The 22,600-nt window shown below is 46.7% G+C and overlaps 1 protein-coding gene and 1 long non-coding RNA gene across 7 annotated transcripts in view; one reads left to right on the forward strand and one right to left on the reverse strand.

The window, feature by feature from the left end:
- Window positions 1-3,574, reverse strand: part of LOC140385122 (uncharacterized) — a 111,326-nt gene extending 107,752 nt beyond the window's left edge. Inside the window, exon 1 of one of the 5 annotated variants that reach the window (XR_011933292.1) lies at window positions 2,955-3,568. This is a non-coding gene — a long non-coding RNA (uncharacterized lncRNA). Of the gene's footprint in view, window positions 1-2,954 lie in introns of all 5 variants that reach the window. The other 4 variants (XR_011933293.1, XR_011933291.1, XR_011933290.1 and 1 more) reach the window with 4 other exon arrangements.
- A 242-nt stretch (window positions 3,575-3,816) lies between these two features.
- tshz1 (teashirt zinc finger homeobox 1) overlaps window positions 3,817-22,600 on the forward strand; it is a 133,445-nt gene continuing 114,661 nt past the window's right edge. Inside the window, exon 1 of one of the 2 annotated variants that reach the window (XM_072466951.1) lies at window positions 3,817-5,183. In XM_072466951.1, coding sequence (XP_072323052.1) covers window positions 5,144-5,183 — 40 coding nt within the window. In that variant the 5' untranslated portion in view covers window positions 3,817-5,143. Of the gene's footprint in view, window positions 5,184-7,981; window positions 8,025-22,600 lie in introns of those variants that run through there. The other variant, XM_072466952.1, reaches the window with a different exon arrangement.

Below are 22,600 nucleotides of genomic sequence, written 5' to 3' on the forward strand. Positions count from 1 at the left end.
CACTGAACACGGTGCGAGGCAGTAAAACTCGATAGAGGGTCAGTCACCTCGATTTAACCCAGGGAGAAGGGAGGAGAGAGAGAGAGAGAATGGGTCAGAGAGAAAGAGAGACTGAATGTGTCTCTCTCAAAGTTAAAAACGATCCAAAATCTCGCACAGTAGTCACGACCATTTGGCCCCCCACATTTAAAAAAAAATTAAATTACTTCATCCCTTTTATCAATTCCCCCCCCCCCCCCCCCCCACTTAAAAAATGTATTCAGTGTATTGTAACAGGAGACGGTGCCGTAGGTTCCACGGCACCTGGATCACTGACTGATACTGAAACTGGCCTGAAATTGACAGAGGTAAATTATTTGGGAATGTAGGAGGCGACAGTTTTCGGTTGCCATTTCAAAACATGCTTGTTTCATGGATTGTACAACATGCTTTGTGTGTGTGTGAGCGGGGAGGGGGGGGGGGGCGTGTTGTCCCGTCGCCAGTTTGAAGTATGCAAGAAGACCTCCTATTTCTAACCTGTGACAGTCCACAGCAAGTACTGTTACATTCCCCCCCCCCCCCCCGAAAATATATATATATTTCCTGCTCTTGACTTACATTAAGGTTACAACGTCGGGGTTATACTGGGGTTAAAGTAGCAACAACAATTCAAATGTTCTCACAGAAACTGTTGACTTAAAAATTCAGGACCAAAAGGCATAAACAGAATTGACAAGACCAAGAACGCGGTGAAGTAACATTTATAAACAATTGTGGTGCCCAAGCGGGTGTCTAAAACCAAAACCCAGAGCTCTATTTACAAAGAAAATCAGGACATACCATCGATACCGAATCACTGGAGTTCCCTAATTCCTCCCACGAATCCCACGAGTTTGCCTTGTTTTAGACCCCAGTTATTTTTGTTGGAAAAATAAAACATTTGCAACCCAAAGTTTTCGAGGCCTGCTTAAAAAAAGACGGGGAGCCTCAGCCCTGCGAAATAGGTTTATTTAAAAACTGCGAGAGGTGCGTGTGAGGTGCGGGCTTGCACTGATAAAAATGCAAACGCGGTTTCCAGGCGTTTTGGAAGCGGAATCGAAATATCTCAGGCTCATGATTCAGGTACAGTTTCAGTGACCGATCGACTTGACCGTGAGGCAGACAGCATTAAACTATTGCCCTCTTTCCCTGTTACCAGCTCACAGCAAACGAGTGGAAGGACGGGTTGGTCAAACCTTGCACCGATCGTCACAGGTAACATGTATAATTCAATTTTCATGTGACACACAGCAATCTCTGAAAGAGGTGTTTAGATATTAAAGATTACAGACTGTACAAATCCCTCCCAAGAATCTGAACGCAGGCTTCATTCCCAAAGTCTTCTTACTGTGTAATATATGCCAAGAGGGAAGGTATTCCCAGCCAGGAAAGATTGAGCCGAACGATGTGGCGTGATTGGAATTGAAAAGAAATCAGGAGACCTAACTCCATCTTAGCCTCAGAACAATCAGGTGAAAGATTCGGACGTTCTGTGTGCAAAATCTCCCCCTGAATTTGCCTGACTTTCCCTCTAAGGGACCTCCAAATCTGCAAATGCTGGTGATTTAAGTTCCGTTTGTGTGTGTTGTAGGAAAACTTCAGGGTGCAGGCAGGGTTGGAGTACGGGGTTTAAACACTGCCTGGACACGTCGAACCTGTCGGGAGTTCGCTGAATTAATGCTGCCCCCCCCTCTCCCCCCCCCCCCCCTCCCCGCTCATCTGGTGTGAGTAAAATGTATCTGTACAGTTAAGGTCGCTTGTTCTATATTTGATTGGCAAAATATGTCTTTATCACAATGCACGCGTATCTGAATAAAACCGACCCCCGCTGCTGTCGAATTGCAGGGCATTTCTGTAACTATAAAGGTAGCCCAGTACAATTGGAAGTGTAGCTTTAATTGTCCCTGTTATATCTCATATTGCACAAAATAACACACACACATATATATACATACATGTAGGCATTAGAGTGCTTAGTCCACACAGGTGTGGCTATCTCACTGAAAGGCTTTAGTACACAATTGGCCACATTGCAATAATCCACAGAATTGCGGGTGAGGGGCACGATGTGGTGATAGTGTGGTATCAGCCTCTCCACGGAGAGGCAATAACACGGGGGGGGGGGGAGAGATATGCAAATCCTACCGGTTGTTATGTTTTTAAACAAAAATGTGCGTTCTGTTTAAAGACAATAGAAATATGATGAATCTCTTATTTTTAGATTACCGTAAAAATATATAACATGCAAATCAAGCCTGTTTAATTTTTTATTACTGGGGTGGGGGGGGGGGGGGGGGGGGGGGGGGGGGAGAGACGCAAATCTACCCATTGCTGCAACTGACTTAGCCGGTTGCAATGGAAAACACGCTTTGCCCAGTAATGTTACTGAAGGGCAGGAATTTCGTAGAGTTGTGCAGTACTGTGCCATTTGTGTGTGTGTGTGGATGTACTGCCCCCAGTCAGTCTGTCAGTCAGCGTGAGTGTATTTGTGTCAGATCTCACGTAAAGCTGCCTCTTGTAGCTGACGTACAGGCACTCGGAGACAGACAGACAGACAGAGACAGACAGTAGATGGACGCGCTGCTACATTCTGACGGCTGGATCACTGCACAGATGTCAGGGCGGACCTGAAGTTGTTCTGGACGCACTAACTCCCACTTCCAACACTCAAGTGCAAGTGGGGTCGGTCTGGTTTTTTTTTGCCCCAATATTCCCGCAACCTCCACCACCCCACCCCAACATTACCTCCCCCCCCCCCCACACACACACACCCTCAACACTACCCCCCGCCCCCCCCTCTTGTTCAGCAGAGAAACTTGTAACAGTTCAACCGGAGGCACATTGTTTTATATAACCGGGCATTCCGGCTGAAGTTTCACTTCCAAAATCGGCGCCGGGACCGAGGCAACTTTGTTGCAGAGTAAGAGGCGACTCACCAATTCCGGACCAGTAATAAATTCACCCTCTCCGGGGCTTGGGAAGGCGGTGCAGATCGGAGGCAAACACACACACACACACCCTCACCCACAGGCACCCCGACCCTCCCCCCTGAAGTTTGAGCCGGGCGTTGTTTAACGGGCGAGTTTCCTCATGTGGCGCCTGGCAGCTCACAGGCCCCCAGCTCGCTGAGCCTGAGGGCGGCGGGGAACACGGCGGGCGATAGGCTGGAGGAGAGGAAGCAGCGTCCCTTACCCAAGCCAAATTGGACATTGTGCAGATACTGGAGACAGAGAGAGAGGGGAAACAGAATACAGAACAAAGTTCAGGAAGTGTTCCAACAATTAATACAGACTCTCCCCCCACCACACCCCTCCCCGCTGACAGCTTATATTTGAACAACTAGCACACTGTATCAAAAAAGGGGCGGGCTAATTATCAGGAAAGTATTGTTTATAGTTGGTTTTAAGGACACAGAGAGGTAGAGGCAATTGGGAAGGAGGGGGGGGGGTGGAAATACTATTATTTGGAGTAATATTACTGAATAAGATTGCTGAAGAGCGCGGCAGAGAGAGAGGAGAGAGGGACACACACACACACACACACACACAGACCCTCCTCTTCCCGTGCAGGATATTCACTTCCTCAAAGGTAAAACGAATCAAACAGGAATCCGGCATCAACTCCCAACCGTGTGCGTGTGTGTGTGTGTGTGAGAGAGAAACAGAACCAATATTGGCAATACAACAGCAAGGTGAAGTTTGGGGACTGTCCTTTGAATGAAGAAGAACAAAAGAGGCCATTAAGTTTTTCTTTGTGTAGTTGTAGACAGACCGTCAGTCAGCCGGGGAGCTTCCCCCTGTCGAAGTGACACCAGACCTCGCCGCGTAAGATTGGCGGAAAAGTTTGCTGGAGACCAGATCAAAGCGCCTGTCGCATCGGGAAAGAGGGAAGATTGACACAGCTCCAAGAAGACAAAACAACCGCCCACGCCCCCACAGGGAAAAGGCAGCCCAGATGTGGCCGAAAGCTAAGTTTGGAATGCAGCCGTCCTGAGAGTTTAAGGAGCATTTCAGAAGATTTCAAAGAGAGAGAGAAAAAAGAACATTAAAATACCCCCCCCCCCCCCACGACCAGATATCTGGGTCACTTCTGGCGGAGGGAGTCTTTGAGAATGCAATCGAATGGACATTGACAAATCAGGGAAAACAGAGCCCAGGGCTGTGCAGGCAACAAACCTCTTCTGCAGACACACTGGCAAAACATTGGATCGTAAGGAGAACTTTACTTCCCATCATTGCTGCTGTGCCCCCTCTCCCCCCTCTGTCATATTTCCTGAGACAGTACCCTGAGCAACACTACCGAGTGGGTGGAGGGAGCGGATCATCGCTGGATGTTGTTCGATAGCTCTGTGAATCAGTTAAGACTGTCTGGCTCAGTGGATATTCGGTATTTCAACCCCCCCCCCCCCCTCCTCAAAGCCCACCCGAGAGTTTACTCTGCCCCCCCCCCTCCACCCCACACCCACCGCTTCCAAAATAACAATTGTTACTATGATGGGGAACTAGTTGGTCGCTGTCTCTCACTCAACTGTCGGCGATGTGCAAAATCTGTCTGTTGCCTGCATTGATTTAAGTGTTGAAAGTGGGCAGAGAGAGAGAGAGAGAAGTAACTGGAGTATGTGTCTGTCTATCTCATGCATGTGAGGCAGTGGATCAAACCGTCTCAGTCTCTCTGACATCTCTGCTGGCTGAAGGAGGTTTGCGGAGCGCTTTATTGACAAGATTATCACCCCCACCCCCTCCTCTACACCCCCCCCCCCAAGTCAACACCAGCACCAATCTTCAACAGAGAGAGAGAGAGAGAAGGAAACACGGACCTCTCCCCCCTCTTTGCCCTCCTCCAACAGCTTCAACTCTTCTACTCCCTCCTTCCCTCCTTCCCCACCCCTCCTCCCCAGTGCACCCCACCCCACCCCTTCCTTCCTTCCCTCCCCAAATCAAACAACAAGACCCCCCCACCCCCACCCACCCCCCCACACACACACCATACCCACAAGCATTGGAGAAAATAGAGCCCATTTGCTACACTTTCGCCTCCTGCCTTATCGTGGGGTCTGTATGAAAACACCGAAAATTAAAGTAGCAACTCCGGAAACTCCTAGCCGGCAGCAGCCGCCAGCATAACCATGCCGAGGAGGAAACAACAAGCTCCCAGGCGTTCGGCAGGTAAGATGCACAGATAGAAAGATGCACTTTGGGGTCTTGTAAATTTCGCATTCTCTCCAGCCACGAGGACGAGGTGCAGGATGCGGATACACGGAGATTGATCTTTTTTTTTGGGGGGGGGGGGGGGTCAGATGATATATATTCCACCACCCCCCCCCATAACTCCCCTTGACCTTTTATTTATTTTTTATTAACAACCATTCTCCCCTGTCGAGTGGCCTCTATGTTTGTGTGTGTTGTGTCGTTTGGTAGGTGGAAGGATTTTAATTTTTTTTTTAGTATTTCTGGCCATTCCTTCTCTCGGTGTGAGTGGCGTAGTTTGTCAGGTGTCTGTCAAATGCTGTCACCGGCATGTTTTTTTTTCTTAACTGCGTCGCGGATTCGATCGCATTTCATTGCATTTTGAACCCCCCCACTATCACCACCACCACCACCATTTTCAGTCTGTATCACCCTTCCTCCCGGCCCCCCCCCCCCCCCCCCCGCTTCACCTCCACCCTCTACATCTTTCTCTTGCGAGAAGCCCCCAGTCTTGGGGAGGAGGGATGGTGGGGGTGGAGAGAGTGGGGGGTGGAGGGGGTCCTCCAGCCTTGTGATTATTTTAAAAATAAATGTCAAGTAGCTTAATTCGTCTTCTGGTGTTGAGAGGGAGCTGATGATGTTGGAGAGGGTGTTTTACAATGATAAGCCCTCTCAAGATGTGAGGGCCTGTGTAGTGTAGACTTTGTGGATGCATTTTTTGGAAGGTCTCCCCTCCTTGCCAGAGCAATGGGGACTCTCTGAGGGACAGGTAACCTCTTGAACGCTCATACAAAATAAATCAATAGAACATTTAACAAAATATTTCCTTTCTGAAGTAGTTATTCTGCTTTCCTCTCTCTCCCTCTCCTCCTCCTCTCTCTTTCTGCTCCTAATAGGCGATTGCCACCCTGGATTGGATATATGATAGATCCTCTGTCATCTCGGCACTCTTTGATCTATTCATTCCTGATAAAGATCAATAAATCACTCACCATGGCAACCCACATGTTCCTGACGTTACTCTCCGCAAGTCAGGTCACTTATCCTGTTTTTTTTTGTCCAAAGTTTATTTGCCCCCCCACCCTTCTCTTTCTTCCCATCCCCCCAACTTTTAAGTCTCTCCCTTGCAGTCAACTCCCCCCCCCCCCCCCCCCATCCCCATCAGCTGATCCCCTAACTTATCCCAGGAATTATTCAATTCAATGCAAAACAATATCATGGGCTTAACCTGAATTGTTGCTCCTTTTTCTTTCCTTTTGAAAAAAAAAGGAAACTTTGGGAGCTGGCCTGCTAAATAATCCGAGGAATTGCCCATGCTTTGAAGAGCACACTTGTCTCTCTGTTGTAAAGGAAATGATGAGTGCAGGGGGGTCAGTTAGCATGACATTGCAGGCTTCCATTTAAGTCCAGGGGAAATAGGATATCTGCAACTTTGAACAACAAATATTTTTATAAGGGGGCTGAATAACTGACACAAACGTGATGGTGCATGGTAATTCGCCCTGACAGCTCTTACATAGAAACAAGCCATCAAGGCGACTTTTTCCAATATTGATTTAATTGTCTGTCTTTTGACAGGCACATACATCATTGGTTTTAATGGCCAATCAAAAATTGGCAGGCTTTAGTGTTTCCATTCTTTCCCATACATGACATTTGGCGTACTTAATCAAAATGCAGGTTTGTAATAGCAATGAAGAGTTGATGACTGAGTCATCTGCTGTTTAAACGGAGAGAAAATTAGCTAAAAAGATGGTAAAATATCTTTTATAGTGGCATTTTAAGCACATTTTATGGATGAAATATGGGTTCATTAGGGCTGTCTCTTGGCTTGTCTGGCTGTTACAACTTGCATAACTGATGACTTTTCTTTTCCTGAGAATATCAAGAGTCAAAAAAAAAATGTGATTGTTTGGCAGCCAGGAAATGGCTCTGAAGATGTGGCCCAACTGATATATGTAAGTAAGAGTTCAGGCTGATGGGGGAGTGGAAAGGGGGAAATGAGCCAGAGGTAGTCCCATTGCTTCTGTGCAGTGATGGGAAGTAAATGATCGGAGGAAGTGGTCCCTTGTAAACCAAGAGGCCTCATAATTATCCCTTTTTTTAAAAAGGAGGGAAACATAAAGGATATTTAGCTTGCTTCATTACCAAGCCTCTAATTATCTGTAAACTTGATGGATTTGTGACAGGTTTCACGATTAATGCTGACAAATTTAGTAAGGTGTCAGGTTTGCAGTCAGTTTGATGTGATCAAGTTGATATTATACAGTCCCTATTGCCCACAGTGCAGTATTAACTCAATTTACTGGTGCAGGTGACAAATGGACTTTGCTACCTGACTAATCATGTCACAGACACAATGCTGCCTTAATGACCTCAGTAATTCTGCTTCTAACAGTGCCATAAAGCCAGACTAAAACATTTTTGCTAAGTTTCCAGTTTCTTTCAGATCTGAATGTTTATTGTAGTTTCTGTTTTGATCTTTTTTACATGGCAGGATTTAAAAAAATAAACATTGGGGTTTTAAGCAGAATTCAAAGCACAGAAAGGGGCCATTTGACCCAGTGCCTGTGTTGATGCGACATCTCTCCCACCTTAACCTCATCAACAAATTCCCTTCTCCCTCCGAGATTTACCCAGCTTCCCCTTGCAGCCATCTATACAATTTGCCTCAACTGCTCCGTGTCAGCGTGAGTGCCACATTCTCACAACTCTCTGGGCAATGAAGTTCCTCCTAAATTCTTTATTTCATTTTTAATTCTTTAATAGATTTAAATCATATCCGAAACCCATTACAGACCTGTCTCGGCAAAGAATGAGGTAGAAATAAATGTTTTTTTTTGTTCTTTGTAATTTGTCTGCGCGTATGTAACATTTTGTGACACATTTTGTGCTGCTGATCTGTTCAATATGGTAGAAGTGCCAAAAATGGAGAAGATTTGGATAAAATTGAATTTAGTAGCGAGTGGTGGTGGTGTGATTATGGAGCAAGCTGTTGTCACAAATTCCCATTTTTTTTTTACTGCTTTATAAGATGATTAAATGAGTTGATGAGGTAGATAGAGAAAAACTGCTACTTTCATTGAGTCCAGAACAAGGGGACAAAATGTTAAAATTAGGGCAAGGTCGTTCAGTGGTAACATCAGGAAGCACTTCTTCACACAAAAGGTAGTGGAAATCTCACTTCCACAGAAAACTGTGGAGACAGTTGAAAATTTCAGAACTGAGATTGATTATTTTTTGTTTGTTAGTCAAGGTTGTCAAGGATTACTGCAATCCAAAGTGGGTAGGTGCAGTTAAAATAGGGGGAAACAGGTTCGAGAGGCTGAATAGGCCGCTCCTCTTTCTATGTTCCGACACCAGGTATCAGCTTAAGCCTCAATCCCTGAAGGTTTAAATTGCTGAAATCAAGGAATAACTCACCAGCTCCACTTCACAATGTTGGGCAGATAACCTGTCTGCCTGAATGTATTAGGTATTCATTTGGAGGTCCTAACATCTTCCTGGCCCATCTAAAACATCTCAGTGAAACGTCATCATGCTTTTTCCAGTGGCAAGCTGGGCGTGGGTAAAAAAATCTTTTAGATCAGGAATAATTCAGCTCTTTTATAATTGCAAAAATGGCTTGGAACATTGAGCACTGCGGAGAGATAAATTAATCCCGCTTTAACAGTAGCAACATTAGAGGCCAAGCAAAATTGCCCCAGACTTCTGAATTTCAGGTGTGTTTTAACAAAATGGGTTACTGATCTCGCCCCCTTTCTATGCCAAGATGATTTTCACCCCCTCCAATCAAGCTATTAACTTCAGTGATTAAAACTTTGGTTGCGAATTGATAATAACATTGGCTGCATCAATTAAACTCTGTTTCTACAAATTGAAGTGTTTTTTTAAAGGCAATATCACATTTGTGACCCTTTGTGTAGTTGAATCTAAAACACAGACTGTATTAAGTAACTGCCATAACTCACGCCGACAATATTAATCCCATACAAGCATTACTAATACATATTATCTGATTGTTATCACATTGCTGTTTGTGGAAGCTTGCTGTGCGCTCATTGACTGCCACATTTCCTACATTCCGACAGTGTCTACATGTCACAAGTACTTTATTGGTTGTAAAGTGGTTTGGACTGTCCCGCAGTCATGAAAGGGGCTATATAAATGCAGGCTTTTCTTTTCTTTTTTAAAAATTTAGAGTACCCAATTATTTTTTTCCAATTAAGGGGCAATTTAGCGTGGCCAATCCACCTAACCTGCACATCTTTGGGTTGAGGGGGCGAAACCCATGCAGACATGGGGAGAATGTGCAAACTCCACAGGGACAGTGACCTAGGGCTGGGATTTGAACCCGGGTCCTCAGCGCCGTAGGCAGCTGTGCTAACCACTAGTTTTTCTTTAGCCAAAAGGTTTTTCTTTTATAATTAGAGCTCAATGTTATCGCTTATTCTTTGGAAATCCATACAGCCTTAGTCCAAATGGGTATTCTGTCGAGGTGACATGCATGCTATTTTAGGATCTAATTTATTATTTTGCATTTTTGTTTCCCATTTTCTACTTTGCTGATCCCTTGTCACTAAAGGTCCTTGTTCAGCCAAAAGAATGTAAGTTATAGTGTGCCCCATCTATATTATCCAGCTCTAGACAGATCCTCATCTCTTAAGTGTGAGTGTCTTATGTTTGTACAGTTCTCAGTTGAAAACTTGACAAATTACAGAGGCCCATTCATATGAAAGGTAACTTAAAACTTGAAATAATGGCTTTGTAGTTGAGAGCTCAGCATTCAACCGGGTTTCCTGGGAACTAAGGTGTTCCCTACAATGCCTTGGTCCACATTTATCTTTCAAACGGCATCACTAGAAACTGATTATCTGGTCCTTCATTCGTTGCCATTTGTGGGAGCTTGCTGTGCACAATTTGTCTGCTGCATTTCCCTACATTTCGACCGTGTTTACATTGCAAAAGCCTTCTTTCCTTCCCAATCTTCTTGTCGAGCCGGAGTGGCACGGTGTTCCAGTGGTTGGCACTACTGCCTCACAGCGCCAGGTTCAATTCTGGCCTTGGGTAACAGTCTGTGTGGAGTCTGCACGTTCTCCCCGTGTCTGCGTGGGTTTCCTCCCGGTGCTCCAGTTTCCTCCCACAGTCCAAAGATGTGCAGGTTAGTTGGATTGGCCATGCTAAATTGCCCTTAGTGTCCAAAGATGTGTTGGTTAGGTGGAGTTACGGGGTTATGGGAATAGGGTGGGGAGACTTTCTCCCAAGAAGCTGATTCCCTATTTAATGTTTTTCTTAAAAATTGATTATACGCTTCCTTTGGGGAGTCACTGCCTCCATACTCCTGGCCTGGCTCTTTGGGCAGTCTCTCTTCCTTAATTTAATTTTTACTAACTTTTATTGTCACAAGTAGGCTTACATTAACACTGCAATGAAGCTACCGTGAAAATCCTCGAGTCGCCACATTCCGGCGCCTGTTCGGGTACACGGAGGGAGAATTCAGAATGTCCAATTCACCTAACAAGCATGTCTTTCGGGACTTGTGGGAGGAAACCGGAGCACCCGGAAGAAACCTACGCAGACACGGGGAGAATGCACAGACAGTAACCCAAGCCGGGAATCGAACCTGGGACCCTGGCGCTGTGAAGCAACAGTGCTAACCACAGTGCCACCGTGCCGCAAAGCCTACTTCCACCCTCCCTTCTCCTTTTCCTTCCTTCTCTCGCTTGGTCACTTTAAAATCTGCTTCATTGACTGGTTTGTGGTGGAAAGATTCTGTTGCAAATTCAGACCCTAATTTTTTTTCAATGCTCCCTGAAATGCCAGTCGTTCCTTTCACATTTGACTTAGCCTCCAGGAAAAAGGCCTTTATCCAGAGAATGGTTAGAATGGAAACTCGGTACCGCATGGAATGCTCGAGGTGAATAGAATAGACGCATTTAAAGGGAAGTCATATAAGCACATGAGCTAGAAAGAAATAGAAGGATGAGCTGGTAGGTTGAGAGACGGAGGGGTGGGGAAGGGCTCATAGAATCACTGCTGTGCATAAGGAGGCCTTTCGGCCTATCAAGCCTCCACTTACTCTCTGAAAGAGCACCCTACCTAGGACCACTCTGCTGCCCTATTCCCATAACCCCACCTAATCGTTGCATACTAAGGGGGAACAAAGCATGGTCAGGTTACCTAACCTGCACATTGTCGGACTGTGGGGGGAAACCGGAGCACCCGGAGGAAACCCGCGCAGGCACGGGGAGAACAAACAGTCTCCACACAGGCAGCCACCCAAGGCCGAAATTGAACCCGGGCCCCTGGTGCTGTGAGGCGGCAGTGCTAGCCACTGTGCCCCTGCGCTGACCCCGTGCAGCATAGACACCAGCATGGACCAGTTGGGCCGAATGGCCTGTTTCTGTGTTTTAAATTCTCTGCGATATCCTTGGTTGCTGTGTCGTGATCCTTGGATATCCTTCCTATCACCTGTCTGTGTATCTGTTGTTGGGGGCACTCGGTCATGCTGCATGTATGTGCCTTTGGGTATCTGCCATCAAATTCAAAGTTGATAATGATCAGTTGAGCTATGTAGAGGTCATTCAGGATTTAAGCATTAAGCAAAGTCTGAGAAAGTTGTCTTCTGATGTTATGCAAGAAAAGCTTATTATGCAGCAATAAGGCCTTTAGAATAAATCTCTTGTTTCCAATTAAGTCAATATTCTTAGTGGAATGCAATTGTCTGTCTCTTATTTTTAGCTCCCTTTTGTTTGAACCTTCACAGAGGTTTTAGTAAAATGTCTTTTGTGCAGACCACAGTAACTGTAGTGTGTTGTGCCAACGGATTAACTTAAGCAGGAGGGGATGGAGAACCAGGTTGGTCCTTTATGCTCAGATGCAAGCAGTGCCATTAGCCGAGCTCATGTTTATTGCTTCGTAAAAATATCTGCTTGCTGTATTAAAAATTGACTTTTTCTTTAGGAAGCTGCAAGAATATTAAAAGACTGATTTAGTTTCCATTTGGTCAAACGTTTTTCTGTTTCGAAAGGTGTGTTAATGTTTTTGGAATTCTTGAACGGTTGCTAAGTCCTGGCATTCCTTTAGTTGCTATGGTGCAGTCATATAATGGACATGTGTCAAACTGGACAGAGTGGGAAAGGTTGTCACTGGGAAACATCGACAAATTAAAGAATTTAAAGAATATCTCACACGTGTTGTGATATTCAGGGAGGTGCCCCATGTTAGGAAACTGAGCTTCTTCATTCAAATTTGCCTTCCTGACTCTTGAGTTGACTAAAGTCCTGATTTTTGGCAACAAATCCCTTACTTGAACTGTTGCGATTGGATGTACCTTTAAACGGTCACCACAATTTGATTGCAGTCAAAAGTTTGAAATTGATACTTTAATCCAAGGTGCCATCTCTCCTCGCAACTGAACGTAAAAGATCCCAGGGCGCGATTGAAAGAAGAGCAGGGGAGCTGCCCCTGGTGTCCTGGCCAGTATATATCCCTCAATCAACATCAATGAAATCAGATTACTTGCTGACTATCACATTGCTCTTTGTGGGAGCTTGCTGTGCGCAAATTGGCTGCCCTGTCTTTCAAAGCTGTTTCACTGGCTGTAATGTGCTTTGGGTTGTCCTGGGGGCTGTGAAAGGTGCTATAGAAATGCAAAAGTCCCTTTCTTCCCCTCCATCTCCCCTCCCGGAAAAAAAGCCAAATACAACAGGTGGCTGGTTCGATAATAGCTGAGAAAGAGAAGAATGTTACTGAAAAGCTGGAATGTACGGTCAGTTTTTAAAAGAAGCGTGTCAATGAGAAATCTCTTGAGTCGGAACTGGAAGTTGCTAAATTTTTTTTGAAAGTGAGCCCTTCATTTTTCACCACCTAAATAGCAATAATAATAGAACAATAATCGCTTATTGTCACAAGTAGGCTTCAATGATGTTACTGTGAAAAGCCCCTAGTCCGCCACATTACGACGCCTGTTCGGGGAGGTTGGTACGGGAATTGGATCCGCGCTGCTGGCCTTCCCGTAACAGCCTCCCCGAACAGGCACCAGAATGTGACGACTAGGGGCTTTTCACAGTAACATCATTTGAAGCCTACTTGTGACAATAAGCGAATTTCATTTCATTGTTCTGCATTACAAGCCAGCTGTCTGGCCCACTGTGCTAAACCAGCCCCTAAACAGCAATTTTAAACATTTTAAAATCATTGACACACTGCCTACGAAACAATTTACAAATTTTCTGAGACCAACACTGGGCGTGGAGATTCCCAGCACAGTGAGTTCACGTTGGTCGATTCCGGATTGTTATTAAGTTATAACTTTGGCTTATGCCAAAATTTAATTCGTTTGCAACTTTGGTCTATCCTAAGTGCGATTACTTTATAATTCTGATCCATCTCAGACTTTGTGCTGGTAACCTGTATTTCCTCATTGGTGCTTTTGGTGTATGTAGGGGCGAGGGAGAGGTGTTGAGCTGGTGTGTGCGTGTGTGTGTGGGGGTGGGTGGAGTACAGTGAACACCGGAAAGTCCTTTGTAATGAAGTTTGGAGTGTGACCCCCCTCCCCCCCCCCCCCGCCGCCGCCGCCGAGTATCAAACCCGTGTTTAAACGAGAGAAGCTTCAAAGCGCCAGAGCTTTGTCATGGCCCGAGCTGTCTCCATAATCGTTCACCTTCTCACCCTCGCTAGTGGGACTACAGCGACCTCTTAACCCTTTGCACTTAACTGAGCTGCCCTTATTCCCCCCCCCCCCCCCCCCTCTGTGTGTGTGTTGCTTGTAATAGTTTGTGTGTGTGTGTGTGGGGGGGGGGGGGGGGGGGGGGTCTGGTGAGACGCAGAGGAGCTGACCCGTTCTACCTGTGAGCAGGGATGGTAACCAGGAGGCAAGTTACTTGCGAGGGATTTGTCATTACACAGAGAGTGTGTCGATTTCCAGTTCAATATCGGCAGCAGTGATTTTGGAAGCAAGTGGTCCTCAGATGTGCAACTCTTCAGAGGACCTTTAGTCATTTATTCTCACTGGAGGGTGGGGGGGGAGCTAGGGAGTATATTCCCCTCTATAAAATTTGATACATGCACACCAACAAATACTCGTGTCTCTTAAAGATTTTTCACCGAATTAGAGGCAGGGGACAAGTCTTCATTTGCCTTTGCGGTTCTATTCCCCCTGCACCCCCCCACCTCTCTCATTTCTATCCTCTCCCCAAAATCTGCAGCTGATGCTGGGTGTATAACCGACCGGCTGTTAGCAAAATGCCATGTTGTTTTTTTAAAGGTGAAATGGCAGATGTGCGGTCACATGGTTAAAGGAAAGACATTTATTTATACTGCCTCCCTGCAGATCCCCCCAGATCCCCCCCCCCCCCCCCCAGATCCCCCAATTGCAAAACACAATAAACACGCACACTGAAATCTGGTGCCAAAAGCGGGAGCAGCGATTTATTTCAGTGCTTTTGGAAAGGAGGGCTGGGGAAGGAAAGGCTGATGGGTGGACAGGGAGAGGGATGAATTTCCCTCAGACAAGCTGTGACTGCTGCCATTATCTTGACAGCTGTCAATTAAGAATTTACTGCTCGCCGGAGTCACTTTTTTCCCCGGGCCAGCTGTCTCCCTGTGAAAGAAATAACACTTTACCCTTGTCACTTTGTTAGTTCTCAGCTATCGCCACAAAATGAGCGGCAGCGCGCTAATCGATAACCAGTGTATTAGCAATTATTTTGCACATTGATTTATGAATGGGCGCAGCGCCGCCTGTCTGGTTATTAGCCGCTGATTGAATGTGCCCAGTGCCCAGATCGGGGTGGGTCCAGCGTTCCCGGGGATAGGGCAGCTTTGTGCCAGTCAGCAGCTCCAGAAACACACGCACACCCCTCCATCATTCCAGACTGTTAACAAGGCAAGCTTCACCTCCACAGGGACTGGACCATGTATCTGTCATGTGTGCGTGTATCTGTGCCTGTATGTTTGTGTGCATGCCAGCATGTGTGCCTGTCCATGTTGTATGTCCATGTGTGCGTGTATGCACCTCTGCATGTATTCATTTCTGTGTGTAAGCTTGTGTGTGCATGTACCTGTGCATCGGTCCAGTTCAGTGTGCATGTATGCATGTATGTTGGTGAGTGTGTGTGTATCTGCATGTATGTTTGTATCTATGTGTATGTGGTATCTGAATATGTGTGTATCTGTGTGTAGGTGTGCATATCTGTATGTGTGTGTATCTATATGGGTTTACATGTGTATGTATATCTGAGTGTGTATTTGTGAATGTGTATATGTATCTGTGTGTGTGTGTATATGTATATGTGTGTACCTGTATGTGTGTATATATCTGGGTGTGTATCTGTGAGTCTGTGCATGTGTATATCTGTGTGTGGGTGTATCCGTGTGTGCATCTTTGTGTGTGTATCTATGTACGCGTGTGCATCTGTGTATGTGTGTATCTGCGTATGTGTGTAGGTGCGTATCTGTGTGTAGGTGTGCATATCTGTATGTGTTTATATGTGTATATGTATATCTGAGTGTGTTCTGTGAATATGTGTGTACCTGTATGTGCACATGTATCTGTGTGTATCTGTGTGTGTATATCTATGTATGTATGAATGTATCTGTGTGTGTGTACCTATTTGGGTGTGTATCTATTTATCTGTGAGTATCTGTATGTGTGTGCATATCTGTGTATGAGTGTGTATCTGTGTGTGTATATATCTGGGCATGTATCTGTGTGCCTGTGCTTGTGTATATCTGTGTGTATATATTTGGTGCGTATCAGTATGTGTGTATCTGTATTTAAGTGTGTATATGTTTATATTTAGGTGTGTATCTGTTTGTATGTATGTATCTGTGTGCATATATGTTTATCTGTGTGCATGTGTGCATCTGTGGGTGTATCTGTGTATATATTTGTGTGTTTCTGTGTGTACGTATCTGTGTGGTTGTGTGCGTGTGTATCAGTGTGTGTGTAAGTGTCTGTCTGCGTGTGTGTATGAGTGTGTGCATCTGTGTATGTATCGATGTGTATCTGTGTGTATGAATGTGTATGTTATCTGTATGTATCTGTGTGTATCCATGTGTGTATCTGTGTGTATGTATTGTGTGTGTGTGCGTTTATATGTGTTTATCCGAGTGTCTCTGTGTGTGAGTGTGTGTATCTGTGTGCGTGTGTGAGTGTGTGTGTATCTGTATGTATCTGTGTGTGCATCTGTGTGTGTTTATCTGTGTGAATGTGTCTGTGTGAGTGTGTGTATCTATGTGTGTATGTCTGTGTTCTTATCTGTATTTATCTGTGTGTGTATCTGTGTGTGGGTCTGAGTGTGTATCTGTGTGAATGTGCATATCTGTGTGTGTATCTGTATGTATTTGTGTGTGTGTGCATCTCTCTGAGTGTATTTATCTGTGTGTGTGTATTTGTGTATTTATCTGTGTGAGTGTGTGTATCAGTGTGTGCGTCTGTGAATGTATCTGTGTGTGTATTTATCTCTAAGGGTGTGTGTATCTGTGTGTGTATCTGTATGTGTGTGTATCTGTTGTGTATGTGTATTTATCTTTGTGAGTGTGTCTGTATGTGTGTGTGTTAGGGTGGTCTGATTTTATACTGGCCAGTTTGGTTTTTAGCTGCTGTATCGCTGTTGTGGGTACCAGTTGCCTTTGTGCCTGGTGTTTTTATTTTAGAGTCACTAACCAGGCTGCAGGATTACCTGTGACTCACACTGACCACTCTGCCTCAGGATCTGGGCTCCTCCCTCTCATTATTTTGCAATCTGCTCATTACTTTGTAGTTGTGGGCTTTCAGATGGGAGGCCTTGATGACATCAGCTCCATGCATGTTGTGGTAGTGATGCAGTCTTTATGTGTGTGCTGCAGCGCTGCTGGTTTGATATCCAGTCTCCGGCAGTGACTGTCTTAGTGTGTGTGCGCTGTGTGTGTGTGCGCTGTGTGTGCGTGCGCTGTGTGTGTGTGCTGAGTGTGTGTGCTGAGTGTGCTGTGTGTGTGTGCTGTGTGTGCGTGCGCTGTGTGTGTGTGCTGTGTGTATGTGCTGAGTGTGTGTGCTGTGTGTGCGTGCGCTGTGTGTGTGTGCTGTGTGTATGTGCTGAGTGTGTGTGCTGAGTGTGCTGTGTGTGTGCTGAGTGTGTGTGCTGAGCGTGTGTGCGCTGTGTGTGTGTGCTGAGTGTGTGTGCTGAGTGTGTGTGCTGTATGTGTGTGCGGTCTGTGTGTGCTATGTGTGTGCTGAGTGTGTGTGCGCTGTGTGTGTGCTGAGTGTGTGTGCTGAGTGTGCTGTGTGTGTGTGCTGAGTGTGTGTGCTGAGTGCGTGTGCTGAGTGTGTGTGCTGTGTGTGTGCGCTGAGTGTGTGTGCTAAGTGTGTGCTGTGTGCGTGTGCTGTATGTGTGTGCACTCTGTGTGTGCTATGTGTGTGCTGAGTGTGTGTGTGCTGAGTGTGTGCGCTGTGTGTGTGTGCATGTGTGTGTGTGCTGAGTGTGTGCGCTGAGTGTGTGTGCTCAGTGTGTGCGCTGAGTGTGTGTGCTGAGTGTGTGTGCGCTCTGTGTGCTATGTGTGTGCTGAGTGTGTGTGTGCTGTGTGCTGTGTGCGTGTGCTGTATGTGTGTACGCTTTGTGTGTGCTGAGTGTGCGCGCGCTGTGTGTGTGTGTGTGTGTGCTGAGTGTGTGCTGTGTGCGTGTGCTGTATGTGTGTGCGCTCTGTGTGTGGAATGTGTGCGCGCTCTGTGTGTGCTATGTGTGTGCTGAGTGTGTGTGTGTGTGCTGTGTGTGTGTGCTGGGTGTGTGCGCGTTGTGTGTGTGCTGTGTGTGTGTGCTGTGTGTGTGTGCTGAGTGTGTGTGCTGAGTGTGTGTGCTGTGTGTGTGTGCTGAGTGTGTGTGCTGAGTGTGTGTGCTGAGTGTGTGTGCTGAGTGTGTGTGTGCTGTGTGTGTGTGCTGAGTGTGTGTGCTGAGTGTGTGTGCTGAGTGTGTGTGCTGTGTGTGCTGTGTGTGTGTGCTGAGTGTGTGTGTGCTGAGTGTGTGTGCTGTGTGTGTGTGCTGAGTGTGTGTGCTGAGTGTGTGTGCTGAGTGTGTGTGCTGAGTGTGTGTGCTGAGTGTGTGTGCTGTGTGTGCTGTGTGTGTGTGCTGAGTGTGTGTGCTGTGTGTGTGCTGAGTATGTGCGCGCTGTGTGTGTGTGCTGTCTGTGTGTGCTGAGTGTGTGTGTGCTGTGTGTGTGTGTGCTGAGTGTGTGTGCTGTGTGTGTGTGCTGAGTATGTGTGCGCTGAGTATGTGCGCGCTGTGTGTGTGTGCTGTCTGTGTGTGCTGAGTGTGTGTGCGCTGTGTGTGTGCTGTGTGTGTGTGCTGTGTGTGTGTGCTGTGTGTGTGTGCGCTGTGTGTGTGCTGAGTATGTGTGCGCTGTGTGTGCGCGCTGTCTGTGTGTGCGCTGTGTGTGCGCTGTGTGTGTGTGCTGAGTGTGTGTGCTGAGTGTGTGTGCTGTGTGTGTGTGCTGAGTGTGTGTGCTGAGTATGTGTGCGCTGTGTGTGTGCTGAGTATGTGTGCGCTGTGTGTGTGCGCTGTCTGTGTGCGCTGTGTGTGCGCTGTGTGTGTGTGTGCTGAGTGTGTGTGCTGTGTGTGTGTGCTGAGTGTGTGTGCTGAGTGTGTGTGCTGTGTGTGTGTGCTGTGTGTGTGTGCTGTGTGTGGGTGCTGTGTGCGTTGTGTGTGTGTGCTGTGTGTGTGTGCTGTGTGTGTGTGCTGTGTGTGTGTGCTGTGTGTGTGTGCTGTGTGTGGGTGCTGTGTGCGTTGTGTGTGTGTGCTGTGTGTGTGTGCTGTGTGTGTGTGCTGTGTGTGTGTGCTGTGTGTGTGCGCTGTCTGTGTGTGCCCATGTGTATATCTTTGTTTAAATAAATTTAGAGTACCCACTACATTTTATTCCAATTAAAGGGGCAATTTAGCGTGGCCAATCCACCTACCCTGCACATCTTTGGGTTGTGGGGGCGAAACCCACGCAAACACGGGGAGAATGTGCAAACTCCACACGGACAGTAACCCAGAGCCAAATCGAACCTGGGACCTCGGCGCCGTGAGGCAGCAGTGCTAACCACTGCGCCACCATGCTGCCCGCCCATGTGTATATCTGCATGTGTATGTACCTGTGTACAGAGACAGCGGGTGCCACTGAACATTGTTTGGCGAGAAGGAGGAGAATTTGAGCGGTCCAGCGGTGTCCTGCCCTCCAACCTGCCCCAACCAAAGGGCTGGCCCCTGCAATCTCCCCACAGTCCAGCAACGTGGCTCTGACATGTCCCCTCGTGAACCACACCTCGACATCTCACTGGGAAGAACCGATGCATGGACCACCTTTTTTTTTTATAAACCAAAAACCTTTTTGTTTTGCTGGTTTTCGAGCCAGAAAGTTTTCACTCAGTGAACTGATCTACAACATCCTGCTGCCTTTCATTGTTTTTTCCTGGTGGTGGTGATGGTCCTGCTGTAATACTTCTGAGAATGACACTGCAGTGAAACGCTGTCTGATGCTCACAGGATGTGATTTAGATAAAATCTGCTCTGTAAAGTGGCATTCTCAATCAGTCCCAATTTGATCTCTCGGCCCATCTTGACTTATCAAAATTTATATTTATCCATCTCCAATTAAATAAACTCCCATCCAGTTTTACATACCCAGCTGCATTTTATTTTCTTCCTTACCCTCAGTGGGAATAATCCCCAGCGTATCTTCAAGACGTTACTCCTCAACCTGTGATTTATGATACTGAATTCAAATACTTATCCCTTTGATTTAACAGATGATGCTACATTTATAAGGTAAATGCTCCAGTATCTGACTGAGCTTTAGTCACTGTTGATCCGCTGTGCTTTTTAATCTTGTGCCGGCCTGGAGTCAGTCCTGCCTCTGAGCCAATTGGTGGTGGGTTCAAGTCGCAGTCCTGCAACCTCAGAGTAAAATCCAGGCTGACACTCCCATTCGCACTAAGGTGCCCACGATGCAGATGTGGCATCTCTCAGATGAGATTTTAAGCTGATGGGTCCTCTGCTCTTTGAAGTGGAATTAAAAGATCCCACAGCACTATTTAAAAGAACTGGAGGCATTCTCCCCAGTGTCCTGGTCCAACATTTAGCCGGCCCCCAACATCAGCGACGAACATCACCATCTCAGCTTTCGACAATGGGTCATCTAGACTCGATGAGCACGGTAGCATAGTGGTTAGCACAATTGCTTCACAGCTCCAGGGTCCCAGGTTCGATTCCCGGCTTGGATCACTGTCTGTGCGGAGTCTGCACGTTCTCCCCGTGTCTGCGTGGGTTTCCTCCGGGTGCTCCGGTTTCCTCCCACAGTCCAAAGATGTGCAGGTTAGGTGGATTGGCCATGATAAATTGTCCTTTGTGTCCAAATTACGGGGATAGGGTGGAGGTGTGGGCTTGGGTAGGGTGCTCTTTCCAAGAGCCAGTGCAGACGCGATGGGCCAAATGGCCACCTTCTGCACTGTAAATTCTATGATTCTATGAAACGTTCGCTCCCTTTCTCTCTCCACAGAGGCTGTCAGACCTGCTAAGATTGCCCAGCGTTTTCTGTTTGCGTTTCAGATTCCAGCATCCGCAGTCATTTGCTTTTATCTCGATCTCACCAGTGTTTGTGGGAGCTTGCTGTGCATTTCGCACATTAAAACACTGACTTGGCTTCATTGGCCTGTAAGGCGTTTTGGGATAGCCTGAGGTCACGTGTCTTTATTGCTACTCTCTGCCCTTCACCATGCAGAATACTTGCAGACCAAAACAATGGAGATTTTAGTTGAGAGCAAAGTTAAAAGTTAAGGATTGATTCTTTGAAAACAACAGTATCACTTTTCTGCACCAAAGCATAATGACAGAACAAAACAAGGCGACACCACCCTACAGAATGGGCGTGGAGCTATTTTGTTCGTCGGCATTTCTGATAAATATTGCTGATAATCATAGAATCCCTACAGTGCAGAAAGAGTCCATTCGGCCCATTGAGTCTGCATCAACCCTCTGTTGGAGCCCTCTACCTAGACCCATGCCTCCACCCTATTCCCGTAACCCAGCAATCCCACCTAACCTTTGGACACTCAGGGGAAATTTAGCACGGCCAATCCACCGAACCTGCACATCTTTGGACTGTGGGAGGAAACCGGAGCACCTGGAGGAAACCCACGCAGACACGGGGAGAACGTGCAAACTCCACACGGTCACCCAAGGCCGGAATCGAACCCGGGTTCCCGACACTGTGAGGCAGCAGTGCTAACCACTGTGCCACCGTGCTGCCGAGCACCGTTAACCATTTGTCCCTGTTTAGCTTCATAATCTTTTCTCTCAGAGGTTTTTACGGCTCTGGGACTGTCTGCCTCAGAAGGAGGGGGGGGGGATCATTGAATTTTTTTTTTAAGGCGGAGGTAGATATATTCTTGTTAGGCAAGGGGGGGGGGTCAAAGGTAATGTGTGGGGTGGTTAAATGGAATTGTGAAGTTGTAAGAAGAAACAGAGCAGCCACAACCTCATCAAATGGCGGAGATATTTGAGGGGCCTAATTCTGCTCCCATTTTGTATGTTTGTCCGTTCGTGAAATGTGAAACAGCCACAAAACAGACCCCCAAAAAACAAAAGCACAGGATACATGTGAATGTGTGAGACTGGTACGTCCTCTCCTTGCATCATTCTGGAGGCCGACTGTATGGAACCACTGTACGGGGCCCGGTCGCCATCTTGCAGATCGCTGAAACGTCAGTTTTTTGGGCATTGACATTGTTGGAAACCTTTGGTGGCGACAGGTTTGCCTTGTTCCCAATCTGAGCCTCGCGTTCATAAACTTGCTGTTTGTAAATTAATTTGCAATTTTAGTACCAGTGGAAACCTGCAGCTGGTGGAGGTGACAGCCTGTGATTATTTCCAGAGATCCGAATGCTGAGATTGATATGTTTTTGTTCGGTAAGGGTTACGAGAGTGAGGCACTTAGACGGAGTTAAGATACGGATCAGCCACGCTGTAATCGAACGGCAGATCAGACGCGAGGGGCTGAATGGCTTCCTCGTGTTCCTAGGATCCATTATTTAGTTTGCCTTGCATTTTTTACTCAGAGTATAAAGACTCGCGTGACTCAGATAGTCTGCAAGTTCAGAGGTTCTTAAAAATTATGCTTTATGTAGCTGAGTGGCAGAGGCCTTCCGAGATTCTGTTTGGACAGTGTTGTTGCATTAGTGAGCATGTTTATTTCAAACAACCGTGTACGGTTCAACGCTGTGGGCAGCGGAAGCTCAGGTAGGTAAGTAAAGCAATGTGTCGGAGGCCCATTGCACAACTGGTCTGGTAAATTACAAGGCACAACACGTGCCAGAGTTTGGCGCATACCGAAAATTACTTGGCATACGTCAAGCACAGACATACACTACGCCTAACAATTTA

Source organism: Scyliorhinus torazame, chromosome 11, assembly GCF_047496885.1.
Source record: "Scyliorhinus torazame isolate Kashiwa2021f chromosome 11, sScyTor2.1, whole genome shotgun sequence".
Classification (NCBI taxonomy): domain Eukaryota; kingdom Metazoa; phylum Chordata; class Chondrichthyes; order Carcharhiniformes; family Scyliorhinidae; genus Scyliorhinus; species Scyliorhinus torazame.